At 38.7% G+C, this 22,189-nt stretch overlaps 5 protein-coding genes across 15 annotated transcripts in view; 2 read left to right on the plus strand and 3 right to left on the minus strand.

The window, feature by feature from the left end:
- stim1a (stromal interaction molecule 1a) overlaps positions 1-354 on the minus strand; it is a 34,593-nt gene extending 34,239 nt beyond the window's left edge. For 3 of the 9 annotated variants that reach the window (XM_050061300.1, XM_050061282.1, XM_050061307.1), the window contains exon 1: positions 183-352. The gene's annotated coding sequence lies outside the window, so the exon portion shown is untranslated. Of the gene's footprint in view, positions 1-182 lie in introns of all 9 variants that reach the window. The other 6 variants (XM_050061291.1, XM_050061335.1, XM_050061317.1 and 3 more) reach the window with 4 other exon arrangements.
- A 2,292-nt stretch (positions 355-2,646) lies between these two features.
- On the minus strand, positions 2,647-4,814 carry LOC126405656 (post-GPI attachment to proteins factor 2-like). Its single transcript, XM_050069489.1, has 6 exons — positions 4,488-4,814; positions 4,043-4,216; positions 3,705-3,954; positions 3,502-3,608; positions 3,294-3,402; positions 2,647-3,143 (listed from the first exon to the last, which is right to left on the minus strand). Exons 2-6 carry the CDS (start codon positions 4,208-4,210, stop codon positions 3,013-3,015), a joined length of 765 nt encoding a protein of 254 aa, XP_049925446.1. The 5' UTR covers positions 4,211-4,216; positions 4,488-4,814; the 3' UTR covers positions 2,647-3,012.
- A 295-nt stretch (positions 4,815-5,109) lies between these two features.
- Positions 5,110-11,413, plus strand: chrna10a (cholinergic receptor, nicotinic, alpha 10a). Of its 2 annotated transcripts, XM_050067860.1 has the most exons (6): positions 5,110-5,313; positions 6,803-6,948; positions 7,120-7,274; positions 8,335-8,507; positions 8,760-8,867; positions 8,959-11,413. In XM_050067860.1, the coding sequence occupies exons 1-6, from the start codon at positions 5,235-5,237 to the stop codon at positions 9,657-9,659; spliced, it is 1,362 nt and encodes a 453-aa protein (XP_049923817.1). In that variant the 5' UTR covers positions 5,110-5,234; the 3' UTR covers positions 9,660-11,413. The 2 variants fall into 2 exon arrangements, with proteins under 2 accessions (XP_049923817.1, XP_049923809.1); XM_050067852.1 differs by having other exon boundaries at positions 8,335-8,867.
- An 82-nt stretch (positions 11,414-11,495) lies between these two features.
- On the minus strand, positions 11,496-17,473 carry LOC126408940 (olfactory receptor 52N5-like). Of its 2 annotated transcripts, none has more exons than XM_050074755.1 (2): positions 17,452-17,473; positions 11,496-14,159 (listed from the first exon to the last, which is right to left on the minus strand). In XM_050074755.1, the coding sequence occupies exons 1-2, from the start codon at positions 17,471-17,473 to the stop codon at positions 13,249-13,251; spliced, it is 933 nt and encodes a 310-aa protein (XP_049930712.1). In that variant the 3' UTR covers positions 11,496-13,248. The 2 variants fall into 2 exon arrangements, with proteins under 2 accessions (XP_049930712.1, XP_049930705.1); XM_050074748.1 differs by lacking the exon at positions 17,452-17,473 and adding an exon at positions 14,470-14,524 and having other exon boundaries at positions 11,496-14,200.
- A 1,230-nt stretch (positions 17,474-18,703) lies between these two features.
- LOC126408931 (olfactory receptor 52B2-like) lies at positions 18,704-20,848 on the plus strand. Its single transcript, XM_050074735.1, has one exon. The coding sequence runs from the start codon at positions 18,780-18,782 to the stop codon at positions 19,713-19,715; it is 936 nt and encodes a 311-aa protein (XP_049930692.1). The 5' UTR covers positions 18,704-18,779; the 3' UTR covers positions 19,716-20,848.
- The last annotated feature ends 1,341 nt before the right edge of the window (positions 20,849-22,189 follow it).

The raw sequence follows: 22,189 nt of genomic DNA on the forward strand, positions 1-22,189 counted from the left end.
ACTGCATTTGCTACACATGTACGCTAGCCACCGCTGACGGTTAGCTAACGTTAACCACAAGACACCGCAAGTCAAACAAGGGACGTTGATAAAGAGCAGCTGTAGTTTTAGCTAACGTTAGGCTACGTGATAATGTTACTGCTGGAACACCGTAATGTTGGATAACATAAATATAAAGTTACCTGTCATGTATCAGAGGCAGCAGATATATAGTCTCAGCTCTATGTTAACATTGCAGCAGATGCCTGGTCACCGGAGTTGAAGCACAGCGAACTCCACCTCCTGTCGGAAAGGTCTCGGTCTTTCTCCCGACCGAGACTGGACCGAAAAAGCCGCAGAATGTGGAAAGACAGTGGGGTTGTCTTCCTCTACGCCACCGAGTCCCTGGTTGTTACCAGCAGGCGGCGCCTCCTAACGTCCGGAGTGTGTACTGGCTGTAAAACAAATTGCTGAAATGTGCCATCTAGTGGATTGTTTACGCCACTACAATGGAAAGAAATGTTATTTTTTACATATGAGAACTATTACACCAATTTCCAACCTTCCTTCTGCAGCAGGGGTGTCAAACTTATTTTAGTTCATGAGCCACATACAGCCCTATTTGATCTCCAGCGAGCCAGACCAGAAAAACCATCGCATAATGATCTACAAATAACATCTCCAAATGTTTCCCTTTCTTTGGTGTAAAGAAGTTCATTCTGAAAATGTCCATCCATTTACTAAACAGATTATGTCTAAAAGTAAGTGCAATTTCAAAAGTATGTCTCAGTTTTTCTACATTCACTACTCACTGTCATTGAATGCACATTTTCCGCATACATTCCCACTCCTGTATAGTACAGTCATGCTGGCATCACCACAACAAACTAAAGTTACAGCCAGTGGGGAAGCGGGTTATGTTATCCCCTGATTTGTGATGAATGATTTACAAATCTAAAGGTTTGTCAGTGCTTTAGTAACAGGGTCCACCAATATTGTTTTAAGATCTGATGCAGATTATTTTGTGCTGAAGCTGCTGATTGATAAGATTTTTGCACAATGTTCAATATTTTTTAAATATGACCACAATAAGTATTCATTGTTGTTTCAGAGAGCCATTTTCTGGTCAGGGTGAAAAGACTCAGAAGCAGTATTTCACATGAAGTGTGATGCACTGTTATAGCCTTCATACGTGCATAGATATTAGGCTGATTGGAACCTTTGGTGGGCTTGTTCTTTAATAACATGTATAAAAATCAGGCATTGAAAAAAAAGGCATAAAACCCTTGGCAGAAACCTCCAGAATATAGCACATATAAAACAGAAAAGTTTGGTGTATTTAAGTGCCGCTGAAGTGGAGATTTGTGGCTCACAGTCTGAGAAGAAACTTTTGCATATTGTAAAATTCCATGCATTTTTTTATACTAAAAAATAAGACAGCATGGTAAAAATGGATTACCATGAAACTTCCCCGGTTGATTACTTATATTGATTTTTTTTTTGTATCACAAGCTTTCTGAAATGTTGTTTAAATGTGCAAATGAGGCACTATGTCATTTGATACAGAAATTTGAACCAAAATAAAAACCTAAATCTGTATTTTTGGACATTTTATTTCCACTAGTCTAAAAGAAGACTTTGTGGAGGAAAAATATCCCAAAAATTCAGAATTGACCAGAGCATGATGAAACCTGGGGTGTCTTGCCTCATAGGTCACATCATTAATATTATTAGTAACACCTGTGTTTTCCCATAATCACAAGTTAAAGGCCTCATGTTGTTGTGGTCATATTGTGATAATGAACATAATTCTGTTGGCAACTATGTCGACCAACCCTGTCTTTCATTTATTCATCCACATGTCTGCCCTTACAACTCTTCTGTAGTCTGTATGTTGGAGGACATGTCCTTTCATAACCTTAACATATTTATATAAAGGTAATATACACCAGTGGGACAATAGCAAATAAAAGCTACTGTTTACTGTGTTTTGTTGTGAGTGAATATGATTCAGTGTCTTGTGGCCCAGTTGAAACTTATTGCTTGTGCTTGGCCAGTACTTGCATCATCAGAGTCAGATTGGAGGAGGGATGACACGAGGCTTTGCAGTGTTGTTATGGTGAATAGCAAACACCTAAATGTAAACACCATATTTAAAGTAGACGAGGATGGATACGCTGCATGGTGATGCATAAAATAGCATAAAGCATAACAATCTGTCACATACATTTACTAGCAGGCTGTGACTGTGGTTAGAACTAAAGAAACATTACAGCAGTTTATGTTTATACATGGCCGCTGGACCACTGGGTTTTCATCCAACCGTATTAACTTTTGGGTCACAGAGAGGTAACGGTGTGCGATTATAATACCTGCAGCGGATTAACAACAGGGCATTAAGGCCACATGTAGAGAATTCATATTTGAGAACTGTTAAAAATATCATAAGTTCAACTGCTAGCAATCAAATACCATTAAAAGTTTCAATATTGTTGAAATATAAATGCAAATTTAAAAGTATCACAGTCAAGTGGCTCTTGGTGGCAAACTTTTTTTGGGAATGGTGTAGCTCCACTGTGTCATAAGTTTCTGTGTGTTGACCAGTATCTGAGACTCAAACTTAATGCTCAAAGACAAGGCCACATGGACAAAAATGAAGGCCGAGCATACTTGAAGAACTGTCACTTTACTTTGGCACACATACAGTATGACCACACACTTTTTTGTGCATCGTACAAAAGTTAAAATCTCACATTACATAAAATTGTGTATGTGGACGAAGGCATCCATGAATGAGACACTGAGGCAAAGAAAAGCACTTACAGCTCACTGAATTGACCACACAGTAGCACATGTGCATATCTTCTGATCAAACTTGTCTGATATCTACGCCGTCTAAGGACTTGAGAGCTGTCATCCTGGAAATATATGGAAAAGGCCTTCATCCCACTCTTCCTCTTGTGCAGGATCAAGGCTGGTAACATCAGGTGATTGTGTGGGAGTACATTTAGCACTCAGTCCTTGAATTTCTAGTCAGAAGTCTTTATCTTCGGATGATGAAACAACCATGACCTCCCGGCTCTTAAAGTCCCACACTGCTGTGAGATGGAAGGCCATGTTGGAGAAAACCACTAGATACTCAAACAGGGCAAATAATGTGTAACCTGTGGAAAGAAGCATATAATAGACATGTGTTTCAATCAACATTTTGTAGCTAAAATTTTACACCACTGTTCATATGATTGACATGTTTTTGAATGTTGTGTCATTCTTTATCAAGGACCATTATCAGCCCTCACAGATTCAATACTTACTCCCTGATTCACAGTACATATTGTGTTTCCAATAAAAGAATCCGGCGAAAGCACAGAAGGATACGTTGAGGAGTAAGAAGCGTACTTTCCAGTGGTGAGACTTGGCATCCTATAAAGGAGAAAAAAAACAAGAACACTAATTTGGACTGGAATGCTGCATATTGCATGAGGGGCTGCAGACTGTAGTGTGTGATTTGGCATCCCTTACCTCAGGACTTAATGAATACTTCTTTATAGTCTTCCATAAACGGCAAGTTATGAGCATGTAGATAATGGAGCTGACTATGAAGAGCACAAAACCTTCCTTATGTACAACTAAGGAGCAAAAGAAAGGGGGACAAAGCATACCATGATTCAAATGGAACACAAAGACTTGAATACAACCTCTCCAATAAACGATGGATTACTCACAGTATGTTTCACTGGATGATACGTATGTGAGGAGCAAGAGGCCGAGGTTTTCACAGATAGAAAAGGCCAGGTTGAAGCAGCTGAGCGAGTTCTCAGGAAACCTCGAGGCAAAGCGCGTCTTGTAAAATTTGAAGTAGGTGAATGCCACCAGGAGCCTCGGCGCTGAGTGCAGCCCGATACAGAACCGCCATATGTGGCACTCAGGACTAAGACTTATTGAGGCACTGATAGATGGCAGGTAATTAGGCACCTGGAAACACACAGGGATGATTTAGTATATCATTAGCATCGAGGGAAAAAAAACATGCTTGGATAGGTTTGGAAAATTGGGACATTACCTGGCAGTGTGTACCAGTAGAGTCCTCGTAATGGAAAACAGAGGATATGAAGACACAAGTTATTAGTCCAAGCAGTGGCAAGCACACAGTACCCACAACACAGGTGGCGAATGACACCCTGATGACCAGGGGCCTCTCGTGCCCCAAGATACTAGAGCCTTGTAGCATCTTAATCTGAAACAGTGTCAAAGAAGTCTTATTTAGAAACATCCTGCAGAGACCATCACACTTTCTCCAAGTTGTAATACATCAGGCTACATATGAGGTATATGTTTGCAGATATATGGTGTATATGCAACATATAACTCCAACATTTCATCTTGCTGAATCAATTATACTATACTGTCACGTGCTGTCAGCATTGCATCAATTATCTGGGGACATTTTGAAACACATGCATGCATTTACTGCACATATAAAGTCTGGAAAAACTAAATCAACCTACCTCCACTTGGTTTACAGTTTACCAATAATGGCTACCACAGACTGCACGCACTTATCTTGTCAATACCTACGCTATTACAATAACATTCATGATAGCAGGCTGCGGGGAAGAGCTGAATTATTCCAGGTACCAACAAGAAGGTGTAAGGCATAAAAAGGACCTGGGAATCATCCAGCCATCTTAAATCCCCGCGACATTTTTATGCATCCATTAAAATTCATTTGAATGCTCCCATAAGATGATAGCAGGCCCGCGGATGCAGCATCCTCCTTGTGCGACAGAGCAGGAGGAAAATGCAGTGCATGAGCAACATCAGCACCCGGAAGAGAAAGTGAGCGGAGGAGAGTGCTGAGGATGCTGCGTATGGGCGGCGCAGCCTATCAAAAAATGATGCACAGATCACAGACAGTATGTTGAATAAAATGTGTCTCTTTACAATAATTAGCCACAGTGGAAAAACAAATAAGGCGATCGATTTTTATTTATGTATTCATTATTATCATTATTATTATTATTTAGAAATTTATTTTGAATATCAGAGACATACTGTAAACCTGTGTATCTACTGTATGTGGTTCACATGTGATGCTGCCCCGCCTCTCTCCTCCTCAGCATCAGTCGCACTTGGTGGCCTCGTGCAGTTCACGCTGTGTTCTCTCTCAGTCTGATTTTTGTTTCTCTATTTTGTTTTTGATTGCCAGTGAATGGCACTTGGCACCCAGCAGCTCAAATGATCTTTGGATCGAGATGATTTGCTTCAGCAAGATGAAACGATGGAGAGTGCAAACTTTATTTCGCTTGCTTCTGTTTGTCAGTATTTTGCCAAGTAAGTTTCCATTCATTTTAAGTTTTAGTCCTGTGATCTAAAGTGTTGTAGGCTATTTTTAGTTCATTTCAGTTTTAAGTTATTTCCACAGAGAAAAACAAGAAAACTACCAACGCTGTGCCAGCAAATATGATGACGAGATGTTAAGAATATTTGCATAAAATATTGTCGATCAACTCTGATGCTCATTGGTTGTATTTCATTTGAATACACCAGTTAAGTTGAGAATTCCAGTATGTTGTTTCCATGGCAGAGAAAGTCCAGTCAATGTCTGTGAAAGCCAGAAATCAGAGAAGAAAATCTCAAACTTGGGATGCCATCAACTATAACATCTGGAGCTGCTCCATGACAAACTGATATTATGGACCCACAGAATGTTTATTTTCTTACTTAAATCAAATTGATCTTTATTTTAATACAGTGTTTTCAGGTCTGAATTAGAAAATGTACCCATATACTCAGAACATTCCCCTGGGTGCTCTTAGTGTCATCTCTAACATCTTTCCCAAGTCATTGTCTGTGGAGCAGCTCCAGACTTTATATTCCTATGACATCACAAACTTGGACTTAAGAGAGAGTTGTTCATGTTTACTAATACATTTGGACTGTCTTCGACCAGAGGAATAACATCTATGAATTTTGAAAATGTGCGTAGTTCCCTGTTATGTCAGTGTTTTCAAATTGTATGCGTCATTCATTCCCTCTCAGATCTCCATTCCTCTTCCATGCAAGCTGTTATCCAGAACCTGCAAACTTGGAGCCAGTTGTTTAGGGATTTGCCATCACCGTAATCCTGCAGGCCTTCTTTGTATCCAGCTCAGAGGCTTTATTGAAACAGCGTTTCAAGTCAACATCTGGCCAGCCCAAATCCATTGTTGACACTGAAAACAAGCTCCGGATATAATATAAACTAGTGTTTCTATTTTTAAACTCCTGGTAGCTTGGAATTATTAATGTAAAAGTGGCATGAATAAGTTCCTTGGAAAAGATGAAAAAATATACATCAAAAGTTGGCATTTACATATTGAATAATCTTTATTGTATTCACAGCATATGAATGATATAGCTCATTTTGATACTTACATGTTGTTTGTCTATATGTGCCATCAGTCAACACATGCTTGACTCCACACACACAGTCTGAACAGGAACAGTCATTGCTGGTACTTAATGGCAGATTTGCCTGATCTTGCATTAGAGCTTTATAGAAGGGCAGTCTAGCCTGACATCCGTCTTTGTCCCCTTTCACCATCTGTCATGCATCCACATTTTCTCTCATGTTCTCCCTCTCTTCCCTCGCAGCATCAACATGACTGCTCTGAATGATTGCACTGACTGATCGAAAATGATAACAATTGTCCTTAAGAGCAAATATTTAATTTTCCCTGACCAAAAAAATACAAAGTAAATGTGATGTGGCATTATTGACTGAAATACAACAGGTTCTTTGTAGCAATATGACTGTGAATGGTTTCTCTCCATGTCTTAGCCTGTTGGTGTGCTCAGGGGAAATATGCTCAGAAGCTCCTGAATGATTTATTCACCGACTATACCAGTGCGCTGAGGCCTGTGGAGGACACAAACACAATCCTGAACGTGACCCTGCAGGTTACACTGTCGCAAATTATCGACATGGTAAAACACCACAGTTTCAACACAAGTCACCACAAGATTGTATGCATGAAAAGAACCTGTGCAGACACCCACACAATAATGCCATTTTTATATTAGATCATATTTCTGTTTTACCTGCAGTATGTCCCCTGTTGTTGTCAATTATTTTCTATAATTTTCAATGTTTTACAGGATGAGCGAAACCAAATTTTGACTGCATATTTATGGATACGGCAAGTGTGGGTTGATGCACACCTCAAATGGAATAAAGATGATTACGATGGACTCGATACCATCCGCATACCTAGTAGTTATGTATGGAGACCTGATATAGTCCTATATAACAAGTAGGTCGGACTGGTATTGGGTTAATCATTCAGTGATTATCCAAGTGTGGCTCCTGTTGGTCAGGATAAAAGGCACAAGCTGAGCATTCCTTAAAGCCATTATTTATGGGAGTGTCCAGGCCTCTGTCTGCTTTTTATATAGATGTAATGACAAGAAAAACAAATCGAGGACCTTTTCACACCTGCAAGTCCAAACCAAGGTTCGCCTTTATGTTACATTATACACATTGTGATAAGTGATAAGTACCTGTGAATATTTGCAGCTTTGACAATATGCAACAAGACCAGGGAAGATATAGTAATCAATCATATTTATTTATGTTAATCAACCACCCAAACCAGACCCAGTTTTGGTAGGACTTAGCGCAGCTGCATCAGTGTCAGAGAGAGAGAGAGGGAGAGAGAGAGTGATAGAGAGGTGGAACAGCAGGTGGAAGGTGGACTATTGCACGCAGTGTTTCTGTAAGTTATCAATAACTCAAACGCTGATAACCTTTCACAATTCATCTTACCTGTTTCTTTTCCTCGTCAGACAGGCACTTTAATTGCTTGAAGCAGGGGTCAATGACTGCGCTTAGGAAACTGACCTCATTTGTGTCTGACACTTGAAACCTCCTTTTAGTTTCCTTCACCAGTTTACTGGTGAAAAAACAAAATGAAAAATGAAGCATTCGAACACTGACTTGGCATTGATTGGTTTGTAGATGGGTTTCTAGAGATGCCTCAGATTACATCACATTGATAACCTGCTAACAGCTCATACTATGTACACTAACCACATGCTGACACACATATAAACAAAAACAGAGTGTTACTGAAACTATATAAAATGCAGACACAACACTGAGGAATGAGTACAACTCTCCAAAATGTGTTGACTCTTGCCTCAGTTGGTGTACTTGTGCGTTTGTATCCTGATCAAGTTTCCTCCTCAAATCATTTACAGCCTACTCCAGGAAATTACAGCTACTCTTCAGTTATTTTCTAAAGGTATCCAAAATATCAATGCTCTTGGTATAAATGTAAACACTGCTGCAGACAAGTTTTATTTGTTTTTCAGTGCTGATGATCATTTCACCGGCTCCATGGACACCAATGTGGTGATCCGGCATGATGGCCAGATAACGTGGGATTCCCCTGCTATCACAAAGAGCTCCTGCAAAGTGGACGTGTCCTTCTTCCCCTTCGACGCTCAGCAGTGCAGGTTTACATACGGCTCCTGGACCTACAATGGTAACCAGCTGGACATCCTGAATGCCTTAGAGAGTGCTGACCTGGCTGACCTGGTGGAAAATGTGGAATGGGAGGTGTTGGGTATGCCAGGGAAGAAGAACATTATTCTGTATGGCTGCTGTGCTGACCCTTACCCTGATGTGACCTATACACTGAAACTCAAGAGAAGAGCATCCTTTTATGTTTTTAACTTGCTCATACCATGTGTGATGATCTCTTTCCTTGCTCCACTGGGCTTCTACCTGCCTGCAGACTCCGGAGAGAAGGTGTCTTTGGGTGTCACCGTGATGCTGGCACTCACTGTCTTTCAGTTATTGGTTGCAGAGATCATGCCACCTTCTGAGAATGTCCCACTCATTGGTAAGGGTAATAAAATGGGGTCAAATCCAAACATGTGATGACTGTGAGTTACAACTCTATGTTGATTTCCCCGTCTTATTATCTTCCACAGGAAAGTATTACATTGCTACAATGACCATGATCACAGCATCCACTGCCCTGACCATCTTCATCATGAACATACACCATTGTGGTCCAGATGCCAAGCCTGTTCCCAAGTGGGCTAAGAAAGTCATTTTGCAGTACATGGCCAGAATGTGCTTTGTTTATGAAGTCGGGGAGAACTGCTTGTCACCACAGCCGGAGAAACAGGAACCTCAACGTGTAAAGAACACCAACTGCACCATGAATGGCCAGGCAGGACCAGGCAGAGAGGACCATGTCTTCAAAATGGAGAGAGGACAAGAGACAGTGGGCTCCATGACCGCAGAGGAGAGGGATGACACAGATCAGATGATGAGCCCGATAGGCTCAATCGGGAGGAACCCTACCAACAACTACAGCACTTGGAAGAACGGCATTTTCATGAGCATGGACTGTGGAGATTCGGGGGGTCCAAGGAGATGCAGGAAGGGAGGTGTGAGTGATGGAGAGAGAAAGGACAGAGAGGTTTCCTGCAACAGCATAAGCAATGACAGGCAGCTGCTGCGAAACATCGAGTACATAGCCAACTGTTACAGAGATCAGAGGGCCACGCAGAAAAGGACTGGGGAGTGGAAGAAAGTAGCCAAAGTTTTAGACCGCTTCTTCATGTGGATATTTTTCATAATGGTGTTTTTAATGAGCCTTCTCATCATGGGTAAAGCCATCTGACTGCAGATATGAGAAGCTGTTATTAATGGCAGTGATAATTGTTGAATTTGAATTTGAAAACACATCCTCCTCCTACAGCTCTCCTCTTTCGTCTTTATGTCCTAAGGCAATCCCCCCAGACAACCAATATTTCTGTGCATGTGTTTACTTTTATTTCATTGTAAAGCTGCACATGGCTCATTTGCTCAGCCCCTCTTTGCCCCACTCTGTCTGTTTATGAGACCACAAATGAGAATTAGCAAGCTAGCCACCCCATGGTCTCTCCACCTCACTCCCTGCCAGTGTGGACTGCTTCCCTGGGAGGAGAGCTGGCAGCAGCTTGGGAAACCGAGCTTCAGTTGGCTGCTGTAGCAACTCAAATTCGGCCAGTGCACATCCCCCAGTGCTAGGAGTCACAGCAGGCTGGTGGACAGCGGAATCACCAAGTGTAACTTGTGTGAGAGCATTAACAGGAAGTTTGCTGATCTAGCAGAGAGTCTGGCCTGTCTGGTCCCATAGCTGTGGTTTGCACTGGCTGGATTTGGGTTACTAGGGGTTCCTAACTGAAGGGGTCCGTCTTTGGAGCTGCCGCCTGCTCTCCCTTGAGCGAAGTGTCTGTAGAGGAGAGAGGGGGGAGACACAGTGTGATTCGAGGCTCTGGCTAACATTAGCTACATAAACATGAACTTGAAGCTGCCACCATGAGCTTTTAACTCCAGTTAGCAGCAGGCTAAACTAATAGCAACATTTTCTGTACATTTCTGCCACGCTTTGCTAATACTGACACGTTTTATTTCATTTGTTGTAAGACTCTCTTGTAGTCTCTCTTTTTGATGAGTCCGTCTTCTTTTTTGGGGTTGTTATGCAGTGTAGACAGTTGTTGCCAATGATGATATAGCAACTTCTCTGCAGGAGTCTCCGCCATTGAATCAGGCTTTTACAGAAGGGATGTGCACGCATCTGCATTTGTAGAACAGCCATGCAACTGCCAGGCACATCACGCAACACATTCTCACTCTGATCTAGTCACATATTGCCATTTGGTCATGGACTTTCCATGTCCACATACGATGTGCAAGGTACCCTGGGCGCGTTGGTTGTTGACGTTCTGGAATGCCATGTCAAGTTCTGCCTGCTACATGCATTGTCTTCTTTCAAAATATATCCATTTTCACAGGAACTTCAACGTTAACATACAGTTTCTTTCAAAATATACTCACTACGTCGGTACAACATCACAAATTGACATTTTTTTCCCTTAAATACCAAACACGTTAAACTATAATGGCAACTGACTGCGTATCATGCCGATGTTAAAGGACACCTTTTTTCGTTGGTTTTTGATGCCGCAAATCACTGCCCAAGCACTGGATTTTGATGATTTTGGAGTGTCATGGCTTAGCGTGAAAACAGAGACAAGAGAAGGTGAGAAGTCTAGCGTTCTCTCAGTCCTCCTGAATTACAACATGCCTAAAGTTTATTATGGGAATTTTACCTAAAAATTAAACTGCCGACCCCAGCTTTAATTCCTAGACTTTATCCAATGAGAAACAGTCTGTTCTGGAGGCAGTGTCATCACCCACCCTGCTGTAGACCTAATTATAAGTAGAACTCTTTGATAAAGTTCTTGTTCATGGGTTTTGTTGTTACAACTTTTGTCCAAATGATGTGTGAAAGTTAGCAAGCTCAGCCGAGAAATATCAAGCGTGTTGGCAAATCAATACTTTTTCTATTGATGATATTTCCACAATTTTGTGCTTTTATTATAAATAAATACATATTTATTGATTAGGTTCTGTACATTTATTCCATTGTGTCTGAAACAGTAAGTCAAGGGTAATAATAAACAGATTTTACTAATACAGTACAAAAGGACAACGATGAAACAAACAACACACTGGACAGACTATTGTTGCTCTGATAATGCCATGACAGAGAACATCGGGTTCCAGTTTAATTTTATATTTCTAGAAAAACTGGAAATGTGGCTTTATTTTAGCTATTAGATTGATTTTTTTTTATATAAATACGTAAACAGACACATTAGTATGAGGTAATAATAAATGTGATTTGTATATAGTAGACTGTAATATACTTCAGGAGGAGGTAGAAAAGATGTAATTTTACTCTCATGACATGAACCAGATAATGAGAGAGAATCATCCAACTTTACAGAGGAGTCAATATATTACAGAGATAAAAACCAGGCAAGCAAGAACATAAAATCAGAGCAGGAGAAAACAGCGTCTCAGGGTAGCTCACATGGATTATCCCTTAAATCCCCTGGACCATCAACATTTGCTTGGCTCTTGATGTGTATTATCCCTGGTCTTAATGTTACAAAATGGGCTATGACTCTTTAATCTGAACCCGAGGGAAAACAGAATGCTTCATCTGCAGTAGTTTGCTATAAATCAGTTTTGATTTGGAAAAACGAAACGATAAATGTGTACTGTCAGGTGGAAAATTGTTCTTCAGGGTAACACTTTATTTGGATAGTCCGCTGGCAGATAGTTTGTAACATTTCAATGGCTCATTAATTGAGATTCAACAATTCAACTGTTTTGACTTCTCCATATATGTCTACCTATAGATTTTAAAAGAAAATTCACGAGTATAGTCGCAGAATACTATTGTTGAACTTGAGTGAATGGTTGAATGAATAGTTCAGGTTCAACTGATAATATGTATGTTCATGAAGTGTCACATATACTCTACAGATGATCTGTTCATCTACATCTACATCTGCAGACAAAGCGAAATAATCAATTATTGGCTGATAAGCTATTGAAACATTCTAAATACTCTATAAACCATCTATTGGCAGACTATCCAAATAAATTTTTTCTGAAATTAAATCATTGATCCATATTAACAGGTCAAAAAACAAATAGCTGTTAATCTTGGATATTCTGAATAAAATAAAACAAACCTTTGGAGTTTTAGCACCAACGAGTGTGAGTGTGTTGGGTATTGTTACAAGCTTATACAGTTGTATGCACAATATCATATGAACAAGTAAAGGGTTTTTTTTTTTGCATTGTATTGTTGTAGTGTAGTGACACACAATGATGACATCTTATTCTGAGTTTAAATGTGATGACACAACATGAAGCATTACCATAATCCCTGCAACTCAGTAAAAACAAACATGAAAATCAGTAATCTTATGCTCATGGATGCTCCTCATGACAGGAACACTTTGGGCAAGGTCAGTGGAAATTGTGATTTTAGTGACTCTCATGCTATTCTAGCACTGAGACACAAGAGGTTGGTAGAGAGCTTGCTACTGGGCTCCATGCACACAGGGGCCAGAGACACTCACCCTATTGTCTTCACACTTTGTGATGATAATTTGACTTGCAAATAGTCTGAATGTATCCACAAACCACATGGGATCTGGTAACAGAAGACAAAGACTGTGCATCTACGTGCATGCAGAAAGAACTGCAACTAAAATTAAAATGGAGGAACTGCTTCAATTGAAACAGATATCTGGGTATAAAACATGTTTTGAGTTCCAGATACAGACAGGCTTTAGGACAAGTTAAAACAGTTAGTGTGTCTTTATGCTCAAAGTTGCAAAGTATGTACAGAAAAAAGAATGGTATCAGGTTGGAGTCACTTTTCTTTGCAGTATTTGGATAATTTTATCACGTAATGACCTTGTCTGCATCCCATAAATAATTGGGTTTAAATTAGCAGGAATCACATGAAATAAAATGTAAGCAATCTTTCTTAAATCTGGGTAATTTGGGAATCGATGCAGTATGATTGTTAGAAACCCCGACCAGAGCATAATAAGATAAAGGACAAGGTGGCTGGCGCAAGTTTGAATTGCTTTGTTTTGCAACTCTTTGTTTTTCTTGACCAGGCAGATGAGAGCTATTTTGAAATAGGTGGCAGCGATGCCTCCCATTGAGCAACTGAACAGCAGCACAGTGAAAAAGAGTCCATAGATGTTGTTGATGGACACATCCTCGCAAGAAAGCTTGAACAGTGACGCGTTGTCACAGTAAGCATTTTGTATAACCGATCTACAGCGGGATAGTCTCACTGTGAGACCAATCAAAACAGACACCAGCAGCAAGGACACCCCCCACGCACTCGCTGACAGCCCAATCACAGCTTTGGTAGTCATAATTGACCTGTACCTTAAGGGATGACATATCGCCACATATCTGTCTATGGCCATAATGATGAGAATCATATGTGAGGCTGATCCGAATGTGTGGCTGTGAAAGGCTTGAACCACACATTGGTTATAGGTGATAAAGCGTTCGGTTGAAATGATGTGAGCCATCAGCTGAGGCAGCAGGACTGTGTTACCTATTAGATCATTGACAGACAGGTTACAAAAAAGAATGTACATGGGCTGGTGCAAACTCTTCTCAGTGATGATAAGCACAAGGACTCCTATGTTGGAAAAAAGCAGGGTGAAGTAAACAAACAGCAGTAAGAAAAACAGCGGATAGGTGAACTCTGGAGAAATGTCAAAGCCTTGGATCCTCAGGATATCACCTGTCACGTTGCTTTCCATTCTGTTTAAACTGATTAAAGACCTAAAAGAGAAAAAAAAAGTAAGAAGCTTCAGTGGTAGAGATGAAAAATGGAAAAAAGTACAAAGTACAACAATCAAAAGCAAACATTTTAGGAGGCATATCGGGTACCCTGCATTATTTAGCACAAAAAGACATCAAGTGCAAAAGAAAAAAAGAAAAATAACACATGCAATACTTACAATAACTAATCTGAGTAAAAGAAAAAATATAAACTGATTCAATTAAAAAAATAATTAAAAAAATGCTTTTTATATAAAAACAATACTTACTTTTTTGAAATCAGTCTCCTTCTCCTGTAGAAATACTTTTATTATCAAAGCACAAATGTGTTCTGTGTTTGTGGGGACAATAACATCATTACAACACACACAATTAAATTACATTACTGTGACATTAAATGTTACACCCCAACAATGCTGATGTTCACCATGTATGTATATATATATATATATATATATACATACAATAAATGTTCAACAAAACCTTCAACCAGGCATAGTCACTGTTGTATGCTGAAAAAACACATTTGCTTTTGCTCCCCCAGATGATAGTGCCTTGCCTGTGTAGGGGGGAATCCCGACTCAGCAGCAAGAACTCCTGTTATTTAAGTTTTGTGCGAGTAACATGTGACATCAGTTGACTGTCCTTGCCACTAGAGTGCCGGTGTTTTATCTAAGAGAAGTTAGGCTCCAGATGGAAATCTTGACTTTGAAATTTAATTTAGCTCTTTCAATTTCATGACTAAAAATCAATAAAACGCTATGCAATTACATGCCAGCAAAACAGTCAGGGTTTTGGGTTTAAAGATTCAGTGTGCAGGATTTAGGGGCATCTACTGGCAGGAATGGTATACAATATACTTCAATCATTTATATCACCTGAGAATAGGAATCATTGTGTTTTTTGTACCTCAGAATAAGCTGTTTATATCTACATACAGAGAGTTGTCTGTGTTTTGCAGTGGGCTACCTGTGGTCTGTGAAATGACAAGTTTAATCTGACCTTAATCAAATCAGAGTGCATCACAGTTGACATATCAAATATGAGCAATTGATCCAACAAACAAAACATCCTTAAAATAAAGTCAACGGTGGAGAGAGCTCTTACTTGATTTAACTTGTTACATTAAATCTTTGCAAGTTGACTGAATGACCTAAAACCCTGCATAATTCACACGTGTCATGACAGATATTTAAGTCTAAAATATAGTCTATGAGGAGGCAGAAATATTTGTTTTTGAGTAAACAGAAAAGCGACCATGTGACCAATGCACTGACGGACATAAGGTAGGACATAGTACAAACAGCAAAAGTTTGCATGTGAAGGCAGGTTGGGGTGGTGGATGTGTCAAACAACCAGTACTTTCCCCCAGCAGACTGGTGTTTGTGTCCTGTGTGAAACCAAGTAAACTTTGAGTTATTTATGTGGCCACCATGTTTTCTTCTCCTCATACCTTTCCTAAACCTAACCTATGTAGCTTTAAGTTAAGTACATGAGGTGGTAGCGCCCAAATATCTTTCTTTTCCTAAACCTAACCTACGTAACTTTACATCAAGAATGTTAGTTTACGTTAAGTATGTAAGGCAAAGACATGCAACTGTGTTTCTTTTCATTAACCTTACCTACATAACTTTAGTTTTCTACTCCTAACCTATTTAGATTTACCTTTAACTTTATGTTAAGGACGTAACGTGATGACGCCATTTGTGGGGTGCTAATTTGTTAGACATCATATGAACCACTGTATGAGGATATGCTGTGCGATTACACAACTGGATTAATATAAAAAGCAGATGTATGGGCCGCTCATAGGCCTCTTACAGGACAATTTACAGTTGGTGAATGTGTTTGGATTGAGAGGAAACCTGTGTACACACCAAAAAAAAGGGAAAAGAAATGAATAAAGAAAGAAAAAATTGTGTTAACTGTAAAAAAAAGTCCCCAGATAGTAGATTTGCAACTTGCACTTAGCTGTGAGGCAACAGAATTCATTACCCTAATTATTATAGATTATCATATTTTACTTGGAGAAAGACCACAGAAAGTAATTAAAGGATCAAATCAATTATAAAGCAACCTAAGGGGTCCATTTGTCCATGTCCATTTCTCTTGGGTGAGAAGATGATTAGTCTTTCCTGATGTCCTAATGTCCTAGTGGCTCTTCTGCGTGCATGAACAAAGTCCTTGGTTCCCAGAGGTCTGATGTGACCACTTCAGTGCACTGTTTCAATGAGCAGTTTTCTTCTGGGACACAGTAAAAGAATAAAAAGGCTGGACAGTACAATTGTAATATGTTTTACATTTTTAATTTATTCATCAAAACTGTGGATTTTTCATTTTTTGGAAAACATCACACACAAATGGAGAAAAAAAGTAAAGTAGAGTAAAGACTATGTTGTGATACTTTAACTGTGATTTTTATCTATTCAAATGTTTCACATATTTGAAAACATAGTGATTAAAATGAGGGAATCAAATGTTTATAAGTTGTTGTGCCACATGCAGTCTCACATGTCACAGTCTCCCTTGGGTGTTATTAAGCAACATCCTTCGTTAGCAAACAGCGAGGAATATCATTATCAGCCGGAGGTTTACTAATTGTCCAGGGATTAATTACAATGTGAGACAGTTAATAATACATCATTTAATTATATCTCAAAGGGGCTCATTAATAAAGGTGTTTTGACAAAGTAATGAGGCATGCAGCTGATGTAACTTTGCCCATTGGTGTTTATTATAGTTACAGAACATTGTTGCAGTGGCCCTTTCGCTGAAAATATGGATAAGATTGAGAAGATTTCAGAAAAGTTTGGAGCGAGATTTCTAACTCTAGCCAGGCCTTACCTGCAGAACTGTAGGCCAAAATGTGGTTTAAACATTAGACTTGATCATCCACCATTTAAACAGTCACCATCGCTATTGCTGGATTAAAAAAATTTGAAATCTGAAACAAACACACTATAGATTTATTAGGTTAAGGTGACTGTGATTGTGAAAATATAAAAAGGCCAGTTTCTTCTGATTGATTGTCCAAAAGTATAGAGCTGTACAAGGAAATGGGTATTGAGAGAATATTGTACAGCCTTATAAAAGAGGAAAGTTACAATAATAAATGGAGAAAGTTTCTACAGTTTCACTCACTACAGGGGAACCAGTGAGTGCACTTTTCTGAGCATTAGGTAAAGTAATTTCCCTCAGTGCCAGGTTCATAAATTACACACACTTATATTGATATGTTTGTTACAAAATGCTGTTATATGTATTTGTTAACATACAGAGATACTTCCTCTGTAGTGTGTACAGGATGTGGGGGTCATGTGGTGGAAGGAAACATTTCTATGCTCACTATTAAATGGGCATTATTTAAACATTTATCTTTTAAGGACTTTGAGTGGACATTTGATTGTGGCATGGTGGAAATCACACAGATTTACTTACCATGGGCAACTGTGGCTCAAAAGTAGAGCGGGGTGTCCGCTAATCGGATGATCAGCGGTTCGATCACCGGCTCCTCCAGTCTGCATGTCAAAGCATCCTGGAGCAAGATACTGAGCCCCAAATTGCTGTTCCATCAGTGTGTGAGTGTGAATGAGTGAATGTGCAGTCCATTTACCAATTACTATGAAATGTTAATACTGTTATTTTGATTTACTTCGTTTTTTGTTAATTTTGTTATTGTCTATTGGCTTTTATTTGATCTTTTAATATTAGTCTTACCATTTTTTTTTATCTTACTTCTATCTGATTTTGTTTAAGGTTTGTGTTATTGCTTTTTTTAATGAGATGGTTTTGTAATGTCATATGTTTGGAATTCAATAAACTTTGAGTGATGAAAAAAGAAAACCAAGAATGTTTAGAGCTAACGACCTGTGATTGAATCAATTAAGGCAAAACTGTAACATCAAATTAAAGATGAGTATGATATTATGATATTTGGTTCTATTATTTCTTTACAATATAAGATGAAACCTAACTTCACTAAGGAGCATAAAATATTTACACACATTATTCCTGGAGAACAAACAAAAAGGGTTTAATAATAAAAATAAAAACTTAAATACCTGCTGGGTTTAAATAGTTTGTATAGGTATGTATGTAAGGCAGAATTCATATGGGTATGTAGGTTTTGTTTCCACATTTAGGAGGACACATTTAAAAAGGCAGGTTTAGGGGCCCCCGACAAGAACATTTTAAGCATCAAACACTTACTTTCCTGCATTCTGGTGATTTTTTTTGGCCCCAGTTTGTGATTTTCTGTATCAATTTATGGTGTTACTGTCTTTAATTCTGTCAAAATAAAAGTCTTAATTGTCTTTTTTTTCTGTCAAAATGAAATTCCTCTTGTAGTCCCACCACAAGTCTGCACCTATGACTTCATACTTTCAGTAATCATCATGTTATTCGTCTTTGCAAAGCCAATGACAATCCCAAGGGCAAAAGGTGACGTAAACTATGGTTCTGTTAACATTGAATAAAGCCAGATAGGCAGAACAGTTAACAGCACTCACACTGTGGTACTTCCTTTGAGTGACATGTTGTCTCATTTGTAACTGCAGTACTTACAGTTAGTAGCGAAAAAATGGAGAACGACTCTTTTGGGTTCAGCTATGAGTTAACCCTCGACCCATTTGTTATTCCACCTGGAGGAAAGTATCCCATATTTTTTCTAGGGATTGCAATTTATTTTTTTGGCATTTTTTGCAACCTGACCTTGTTGACTTTGATCATTCTGAAGAGAAACCTGCACAAACCAATGTATTTCATCCTGTTTAGTCTTCCCCTCAATGATCTGATTGGCATAACTGCAATGCTACCCAAAGTGCTTTCAGACATTGTGACAGAGACAAATAAGGTTTACTATCCCCTCTGTGTTTTACAAGCTTTCTTACTGCACATGTATGGAGGTGGGATTTTGTTCATTCTTGCAGCAATGTCTTTTGATCGATATGCTGCCATCTGCATGCCGCTGCGCTACAGCTCTCTGATGACCCCCAGAGTCGTTATTTTTATCATCTGTCTAATTTGGGGTCTTGACTTTGTCCTGATTGTATCATTGTTCTCTTTACAGACAAGGCTCCCCAGGTGCAAGTCTGTGATTATGAATGTGTTTTGTGATAACCCGTCTCTACTGAAAATCACATGTGGAAACAAGACAGTCAATAATATCATTGGGTTGTTTAACACAGCTGTCATGCAAGCTGTAAGTGTGTCTGTTCAGGTCTTTTCCTATGTGAAGATTCTGATCACATGTGTGGTTACAAGGAGGTCTGAAGTGAAGACGAAAGCTGTCAACACGTGCGTTGCACAGCTGCTGATATTAATCATATTTGAGATTGTGGGAACTTTCACCATTTTATCACATAGGTTCAAAAATGTCTCTGCTGACTTGCAAAAGATAATGGGCATGCTAATATTTCTTGTACCTCCGCTTCTGAATCCAATAGTTTATGGGCTGTATACAAGTGAAATACGAAACACTCTCCTGAGAGTCTTAAAAAACAGAGTATCCATCTAAATCTTTACATAAGATGGTTAACAATCGCAATACCAACCACAAAACTGCGTTATCTCTGCAGCCTCTCTGATAGTGTAAACACTATCAGCTGTGCATGGGACCATAAGAAGTGCATGAAGCAGAACACAATCTAAAATCACGTCCAAAAGCTTTGTTTGTTGTGATTCTATATGGAAAAAAGAAAGTTTGAAAAAGGTGTGGAACATATTGTGTCTGGTCAATGGCAGCGAGTGTTGGGGTCTCGCATTTGGTCATGATAAGATGAGTGAAACTGTGTGCATCTTACTGCAGTTATAACAATATATTACTTGACTTTGTTTGTTACAACGTTGGCAAAAATAGCTTTTCCTTTGTATTTCTAATGGTGTGTACATCTTTTTTTATTTAAGTACAACAGTGTAAAATTCTAAATGGAGATATCAGTCTCATACTGCACATCCTCTCAACATCTAATAACTTTATTCATCATTCATCAATACATTTTAATTAAACTCTTTTTTAATTGAAAACTGTCTTCGACATTAAGCCTGCTCTTTACTTGTTTTTATCCTCCTAACTTTTGATTGTATTTTGAAATATTATTTGCTATAAAGAAGAGTGAATTTCTTAACTGTTTACATTTCTGTATATTTACCATGCACATGTACATGCACATGGTGTCTGTAAATAATTTTATATCCATTAATGATACTGCAATTATCAAAAAACTAATGTGTACAGCATATACAACATGTGTTGATGTTTGGTGTGGTCCATTAATAAAATCCAAATATTCTGAAGGAAATTTCACATTGTTCACTCATTTAATGAAAAAAACCAGCACAATTTACAATATAAGATTCAATTGTCATGGTGTTCTTTTATTAAACACAGTTAGGTTAAGAACGTAAGATTTAGAAGCTCAGTCCAAAAGAAAGAAAGACAAACAGAAAAGGATGTGCAGTACGATTCAACCACTAATTTTAAAATTAAATTGTGCCAATATATACTGTGTGTGTGCGTGTGTGTTTTCCAATAACTTTATGCATCAACAAAAATATAAGTTAATCCTTGTATTTTAACAACACATCTTACAAATCATTAATAAGGAATTAATAAGTAACTCTCAAGAACTGAGTGACTTTGGGATACTATATTATTTAATCATTTTGTAAAATTAAATTAATAAATGCCTGATTCAAAATTCTGACCCTTTCTTCATGAGTTGTCCCTGATTAACTCTGAATCAACTGCTGAGCGGCAAAAAAAGACATACCGATTACCTAAACATTCATTACTATGTCTTGCTGTAGCAGTTACTGGGTAGTCCTTCATTACGTTATGATTATCTTATAACCTTTTGTGCTCCATCAAGAAATGTAAAGCATTATCCTACGAACGTTCAAATACATATGACATATTCTGTAGCATCAATGATGCTGTCACCCTAAAGTAATAGTTAATACGGTATATATCAGTATTAATTAAGAATCAGCATGGAGCTGTGTGGAAAGACAAACTTCTTTAACCAGGTGTACTCAATATTTACATACATTTACTTGAAACGTGTAGATCTCCACCAGGCAGCTGCCTGGGCTGTTTTCATTTTTTCAACTGAAATTTCTTCTGCTAAGAGGCATTATATGTGAAATATAGTTACAAATACTTATAAGGATAAATGTATTTTTAATAAGTGAAATGCAGACACACATCTTTGATCCATGTCGTTTATAACTGGATTGTGAACAGTATTAACTTTGTGTGTAGGCTACGCATAACGAAGTAGGAAATAAACAAAATTAAAACAGACAACAAAAGAAACCATTTAACTATACAGCCTGCTGACTAACCTATGGTAGAAGCACAAATATCAAAGAAAAATGACCAAATCATCAAAATCTGCAAATCTACAAAATCAGGCAGGCAAAACGCTCTGCTTCTGAAATGCTTCAGGTGTGGTATGATGCCACACAGTGGACGAAACAAATCTACATCACAGCTGTAACATGGAGCTGTGCCAAGTGGAACTGTCCCTACGAGCCCCCTTACAGTCAAGATGGAGGAGAAAATCACAGCATATTGGTTATGGAATTCATCCTCAGGTGCTCCGGTTGAAAATAAGACCAAACTTTTTTGAGCCACGATGAAGGCCAACGTGTGCCTACAACACACCAGGTAAGGCTTGATGTCTTTGAGCTGAGCTAATTCCCCCCTTCTGTCCCTGACTTATGGTGTTGAGTAATGGCTGGAAAAGTGTTTTTGCAGAACATTATGATGTCACAGTAAAGTTGACCTTTGACCCTCTGGATATAAAATATCATAATTTTATCCTATTGTCCTATTGTCATAATTACCAACCTGTTTTGTGAGGTCACAGTGACCTTGACCTTCAACCACCAAATCCTTGGTCAATAATCGGTTCATCTTTGAGTTTAAGTTGACATTAATGCCAAATTCGCAGAGACTCCTACAAGGCCTGTTTGAGGTATTTTGTT

Source organism: Epinephelus moara, chromosome 2 (genome assembly GCF_006386435.1).
Source record: "Epinephelus moara isolate mb chromosome 2, YSFRI_EMoa_1.0, whole genome shotgun sequence".
Lineage (NCBI taxonomy): Eukaryota > Metazoa > Chordata > Actinopteri > Perciformes > Serranidae > Epinephelus > Epinephelus moara.